The sequence below is a fragment of the Capsicum annuum genome, chromosome 5 (assembly GCF_002878395.1).
Source record: "Capsicum annuum cultivar UCD-10X-F1 chromosome 5, UCD10Xv1.1, whole genome shotgun sequence".
Taxonomy (NCBI): Eukaryota; Viridiplantae; Streptophyta; class Magnoliopsida; order Solanales; family Solanaceae; genus Capsicum; species Capsicum annuum.
Window position 1 is genome coordinate 12083657 of NC_061115.1, and position 6998 is coordinate 12090654.

A 6998-nucleotide genomic window follows, 5' to 3' on the forward strand; every position below is an offset into this window, starting at 1 on the left:
CCTAAAGTCATCTATTTATAGTCCAAGACTAAGCTTATTACATTAAGGCCCAAAAGTGACCTAAAATCTAAGAAAAAACCCACTAGGGGCTGTTTTGACCCGCTCGTGAAATGCTAGAGCGGATCAAAGGCGGATCCAAAGCGCCTTGGGAGCATGTCCCTTCCAAGGACTTTCGAGCCTCATTTTGCATTCCTTCGACCTCGTCAAAGTCCTTTGTCCCTCCTTAATGATAATCTTCATCCATGTGGCATCTTTTAATAGCACTAAGGATTCATCAAGCACCTCAAGCATCATACGTATCCCATCCAAAGGTCCGGAGGCAATTTGGCTTGTATCAAAACATGTATAACAACAACATACTCAGTATACTCCCACCAAGTGGGGTCTGGAAAGGATAAGTGTACGCAGTTCATACCATTACCTTAGATGTGAGATAGAGAGGCTGTTTCTGATAGATCTAAATATTCTAACATGTATATACAAAAAATAACCAAGCACAAACGGTGCAATCTATCATCAACTTCATTGTCTAAAAAATCAGCTTGACCTTCTTCTATAACATCTTCAGTCCATAATTCTAGAAAACTGAATTTAGAGATATCTTCTACAACCTCAGAACGTTTAAACCAATCTAGAAGATCCACACCTAGATGTTTAGAAAGTTTTGTGATTATAATATTCAAGTAATTTGTATCACCACTCTTCATAAAGTATAGTACTAAAGGAAGAGTAACGCTTACTATAACTAATTCTTTGAGAATATTTTTAAGAGTTATAAGGAGATAGCTCTACTTAAATTGAACATGAGTGTTTCTAGATAGGTGAATATGCCAGTAAAGTGCTTTATAATAAATAAATGAGCATAAAGAAATTTCACAATTCTGAACAAACCTAAAAGCCAAATCATACGCATATATATGCTTCATGAAAGGGTTAAAATGGGTTGTGACTAAATGAATTATAGCTATTAGAAATATTAGAAGGGTAATCATTGTTGCATTGATATTCTAGTGCGTAATACTTATGATTTTGATTGTGATACCTCCAGTAGTAAAAAGTTATAACGGTTAATGGCCTTCGGTACAATTACACGATGCTATTATTACCTCTTGATTCTATAAAGTTTGTATATACTTTTTTCGCTATAGATCCTATAAAGTTTATGGGTGTGTTTGGTATGATGGAAAATATTTTTCTAGAAAATAAGTTGGTGTTTTACTTATTTTCTTATGTTTGGTTATTGAGTGAAAAATATTTTTCAAAAAATATTTTATGGTGTTTGGTTGGTGAATGAAACATATATTTTTTTTTACCTAAATTTTAACTTTACATGAGCGTGTACACTCTAATTAAAAATATAATATATTTTCTAAAACATAATATTTAACTACACATCATTCGATCAGTTTGTATGAGATGTGACATCTACAATTATACATTCAACTGACCAAATTTAGAAAATAATGTAATTTTTTTATTTCATATTAATAAAATAAATTTATAATTATGTATTTTTTATTTATTAAAAAGTAACTTCATTTATGAAGAAAAAGTCAAAAAGAGTGAGTTAGATGGTACTTGATTTGACAAAACGAAGCAATAGCTTTTTAATTTTTTTTTTTGGTAAGAAACGTAATAAAAAGTTATAATTTATAAATTGTAATAAAAAGTTTTAATTTATAAAAGTTAAAATATTTATAAAGTTTTAATTTATAATTTCTTTTTTTAAAACTCCGTGTACTATCACATCACTTATTTATGTCAAATCATGTAAACGTAATAAATTATTAAGTTTTACAAAAATTTTTATAAAACGTAATAAATTATTACGTTTTATAAAAAAGTTTTGTAAAACGTAATAAATTATGACTACGTTTTACTAAAACTTTTTTACTGTAAACATCCACTATCAAATCGTTAAAAAAAGGTATAAAACGTAATAATTTATTACGTTTAGCCTATTTTGATAATTTATTAAATAAGTTATCTATTTTTGTCACTTTATTCATATTTCGGTTTATTTGATTTGAAGTTCCCAAAGTTACATTACAACTAAACAAGGGAAAATATCCATCATACCAAACACACCCTATATATATTTTTGAACAAAGCATCTAGTACACCCTTGAACTATGAATAAATTTGCTACACACACTCCAACTTTATCGGGGTCCTATTACTTCTCTGAACTTAATTTTAGCATATTGTTGTCATCCTTTTGTGTTGACCTGACGTTTTTATCAATATTTTTGGATGACATGACACCTTTGATGTGAACCCTATTTTATGTAAAAAAAGTTGTCATGCCAACACAAAAGCGTGATAAAAATATGCGAGGTAATAAGACCCCTGTAAAATTAGAGTATGTCGTAGCAACTTTTACTATAGGTCGATTGGATGCTTGTCTCTATATTTTTTCTACCTTTCAGGCTTGAAAGACCAGTTGAGTTAAAAGAAACTTTTTTTTTTTCTTTTTGTAACTCAACTAAAAAGTGGAATTATTAGTCAGGTGATCCAAAAGGAACAGCAGAGTAGTATGCCCATTACTTCACAGGTTGTAGAGGGCCTTGATAATAATTCAATTTGAGATAATAATTCCAAGTATCTCCATGTGGAATTCTTCCTTTTTACTAGCTAGCTAGCTCACTCCAGCTTATCTTGTTCTCCCTCTTTTTTCTTTGCTCTCTTTATTTGAACTGTGTCACTTTCCTCACACAACTCTACTGTGGATTTGAGAGCTGTATTCCTCTCCGATATAGTGAATTTCTCTCCTCCTTTGCTCGTGGTTTTTTCCGTCGAGAATTTCCACGTAAATCTGTATGTGTTCATCTTATTTTTCTTTTGCTTATCATATTGCTTATTCCTGTTTGATTTCATAATAGTAGCCATTATCTTCTTCTTCTTTTCCAGCTTCTCACCATGTGGGAATCAGAGACTGAGTCTGTCAGTGGAAGAGGACTTCTCAGCTCCAGCAAACATGGGGTGAAGACTGATGGTTTTGAGCAACAAGGACAGTCTTGGTATGGAGCAACATTACGTTTTTAATACTTCCAAGCACCTCATCTATACTGTACTAAAAGTGTGAATGACTTAGAAATTTGTTTTAGACGAAATTGTCTTTTTAATATTTTCTTAATATTTAAGAGTTAAAAATTAATTAATTATATTTATGATAAAATCTTTACTTATTATCGTCTTTTTACTATTTTCCTAATATTAAGAGTTAAAATTAATTAAATATATTTATGCCATAAAAACTAATGACAATTAAATACATTTTTCCATTAGTTTAAGAATTCTAAATCAACTAAATTTAATTTTAAAATGATTTGAAAAATCTAGAAATAAATATAAAAGCGTTAGAATAACAAAAATTTAAGAAGTACCTATTTTTTAAAAGTTTTAAGTACATAATACGAATGTAATCAATAATTTTGTAAAGATTTGCCTTTAAAAATAAGAAAAGATTTTAAATACCGAAAAAAAGGAGAAAAATAATCGTACTACAAATAATATGATTTAAATTGATGCGTCGCTCTTAGTCTCTAGTAGCAAGGGAAAGAGCTACTATATGACAAATGCAAAAGGTGATGATCCATCAACCACTTGAACTTACTTTTGCACTTCATTAAAAATCGTCGCAACGGATAGTATTATTTAATTTTAAATAGTTAAATGTTACACGTGTGAGGCACGTGCAGTTAAACTAGTAATGATAAAAGTGTCTGTCTTTATTTTTGTTACAACACCATGATGTTTAGTGTTAATATTAATCTCTCAAGGATTTGGAATATCTGAATTTAGTTTGAAGCAAATGATTAATGGCTAATGGCTTATCTTGCATATAGGTATGTAGCAACTGATATTCCCAGTGACCTTTTAGTTCACATTGGAGATGTTAGTTTCCACTTACACAAGGTAGACACCTTCTGCTCAAACAGTTTAATTTCTGGTGTAGTGTAGACCTTTGTCTTAGATAATTAGATGACTAACTGGTCCTTTGTTTGTTCCTTTCTTTCAAAAAAAAAAAAAAAAAGTATCCGTTGCTTTCGAGAAGTGGAAAGATGAACAGAATGATATATGAATCAAGGGATGAAGAATTGAGCAAAGTAAGTTTAGATGACTTACCAGGTGGATCTGAGGCATTTGAGTTAGCAGCAAAATTCTGCTATGGAATTGCTGTTGATCTCACAGCAACCAATATCTCCAGTTTACGATGCGCAGCAGAGTACCTAGAAATGACTGAGGACTTAGAAGAGGGCAACCTAATATTCAAAACTGAAGCTTTTCTTAGTTATGTAGTTTTATCATCATGGAGGGACTCCATACTGGTATTGAAGAGTTGTGAAAGGTTATCACCATGGGCAGAAAACCTCCAAATTGTTCGAAGATGCAGCGAGTCAATTGCATGGAAAGCGTGCGCCAATCCAAAAGGAATAAAATGGCAATACACTGGCAAACCCTCTAGTGTTTCCAGCCCTAAATGGAATGAAATGAAGGATTCGAGCCCGAGCAGAAACCAGCAAGTACCCCCTGACTGGTGGTTTGAAGATGTCTCTACTCTCAGAATTGATCACTTTGTCAGAGTTATTACTGCTATTAAGGTAAAGGGAATGAGACATGAACTGATTGGTGCTGTCGTTATGCACTATGCTGCTAGATGGCTCCCGGGGCTAATTAAAGAAGAATCGGGATCATTGGACGAAGGTAGCAATAGCAGTAATAGTAATGGCATTAGCAGCAGTAGTTGGAAAGGAGGTCTTCATATGATAGTTTCAGGATCTAGAGATCAAGTAACAAGTGTTCAAGCCAAAGATCAAAGGATGATTATCGAAAGCCTAATTAGCATAATTCCACAGCACAAGGACAATGTTTCGTGTAGCTTCCTTCTTCGCCTTTTGAGAATGGCAAACCTGCTGAAAGTTGCTCCTGCACTTGTAACAGAATTGGAGAAACGAGTTGGGATGCAATTTGAGCAGGCTACATTAGCCGATCTACTCATACCATCCTACAATAAAAGCGATACATTGTATGATGTGGATCTTGTTCAGAGGCTTTTGGAACATTTCTTAGTTCAAGAGCAAACAGAAAGTTCAAGCCCTAGTAGAAGTTCGTTTTCTGATAAAAATATGCATGATTCAAATCAAAGGGGTACTAATCTCAATGCCAAGATGAGAGTAGCAAGGCTTGTCGACAGTTACCTAACAGAAGTATCCAGAGATAGAAATCTTTCCTTGACAAATTTTCAGGTCTTGGCCGAGGCTTTGCCAGAATCAGCAAGAACTTGTGATGATGGATTGTATCGAGCAATTGATTCATATCTTAAGGTACTTGATTTTCTTCACTCATTTAATTCATGTACCATTATCTCCTGAAGTTGTCTTTTTGAGTCTACAGATTCTGGTTGTGTTATTCCTCACCATAAAACTTTAAATGATCATTGTAGTACACGTAATCTCTCGATGTCTTAATTAGTTCATCATTGATTGATTTCAAGCACAGTAATTTAATCTAATCAAATAGTAATTCACTTCCGAAAATAATCCTACATATATGTCTGTTTTTCCCATTAAAATTTATGTATGATTCCACTTTCGTGTACAAATACATGACAAGTAAATAACAAGTCCACTAAAGGAAGAACTATACAATAACTGAAGATGTTAGACGACCTTGGTATCTGATATATGACTATGATCTCGATCATCAGCAAGTACTCCTTTAGCGGCTATCTAATCCCATTTTTATCAAGTTTCTTCTGCATTGTATGCATGGTAGCTTTACCAAACACTTGTTTTGTTCAGAAACTCATAATGTATACAACAACATTACAGGCCCATCCAACTCTCTCAGAACACGAAAGAAAGCGGCTCTGCAGGGTGATGGATTGCCAAAAACTCTCTATTGATGCTTGCATGCATGCTGCTCAGAACGAAAGGCTTCCACTAAGAGTAGTGGTGCAAGTCCTCTTTTCTGAGCAGGTGAAGATCAGCAATGCAATATCCAGAAGCTCACTCAAAGATGCAGGAGATTCTCATTATCAACCCCTAGCAGTATCAAACCGCAAATCATTGCTCGAAGCAACACCGCAATCATTTCAAGAGGGATGGACTACAGCCAAAAAAGATATCAACACTCTAAAGTTTGAACTGGAGACTGTGAAAGCTAAGTACCTACAACTCCAGAATGACATGGATAACTTACACAGACAGTTAGATAAGATCACTAAACCAAAACAAGCCTCGGGTTGGACTGCAGGTTGGAAAAAGTTAGGCAAGCTAACCAAGATGACTAATTTAGAATCCAATGATAGCAGTCCTCATGCCCCAAATACAGAACACACAAGGAAGACCCCCAGAAGATGGAGAAATTCCATTTCCTGATTAATCCAAATGTTACAAGAGAACAAGACTACTGACTACCAGATACACGATACGAACTGTGTTCCCATGTGTTTGAATTTCTCATTTCCTTTCCTATCTAAGAGGCCTCTGGCAGAAATGCAAGGTAAGGATGCGTACAATACACCCTTGTGGCGGGGCCCTTCCCCGGACACTGCGCATAGTGGTAGCTTCAGTTCACTGGGCTGCCCTTTTTTTTTTTTTCTTTCCTATCTAAGAGTGTGGTCAAAAGGTTACTTTTCCTTCCCCAAAATTTACTTGATTATAGCATCAATTCATCATTTATTTCCTTGTTTTTTGGATTTTTTTTTTCCCTGTATTCTTTGCATCATGAAAAGTATGAATTGCTTTTTGACAGTAAAGTAATATAGTTAATTACCTGCAATTAGCTACTAAAGTAATTCCTATTTTTAGCCATTTCGCTTCGGGCATCATCTCCTCCTCCATTTTTTTTAATAAGTTTTTGCTGTTCCATTTTAAAAAAGAACGTTGTCCATTTTTCTTATGAAAAAGAAATTCAGCTTTTCTATTTTTTTTATTTCACTACTACATTTTATAAAAAAAAAAATGTATCAAAGTGGTATAAGCGTTGTAGCA

General features: G+C 33.6%; 1 protein-coding gene across 1 annotated transcript; it reads left to right on the forward strand.

The window, feature by feature from the left end:
- The first annotated feature begins 2440 nt into the window (after nucleotides 1–2440).
- Nucleotides 2441–6793, forward strand: LOC107870350 (root phototropism protein 3). Its single transcript, XM_016716843.2, has 5 exons — nucleotides 2441–2817; nucleotides 2911–3020; nucleotides 3849–3918; nucleotides 4038–5327; nucleotides 5835–6793. Exons 2-5 carry the CDS (start codon nucleotides 2920–2922, stop codon nucleotides 6381–6383), a joined length of 2010 nt encoding a protein of 669 aa, XP_016572329.1. The 5' UTR covers nucleotides 2441–2817; nucleotides 2911–2919; the 3' UTR covers nucleotides 6384–6793.
- Nucleotides 6794–6998: the final 205 nt, after the last annotated feature.

Coding starts and splice junctions, on each gene's coding strand:
- LOC107870350 (XM_016716843.2), top strand. CDS start 2,920: ATGTGGGAATCAGAGACTGAGTCTGTCAGTGGAAGAGGACTTCTCAGC. Junction 3,021..3,848: donor GAGCAACAAGGACAGTCTTG/GTATGGAGCAAC, acceptor TCTTGCATATAG/GTATGTAGCAACTGATATTC. Junction 5,328..5,834: donor CAATTGATTCATATCTTAAG/GTACTTGATTTT, acceptor ACAACATTACAG/GCCCATCCAACTCTCTCAGA.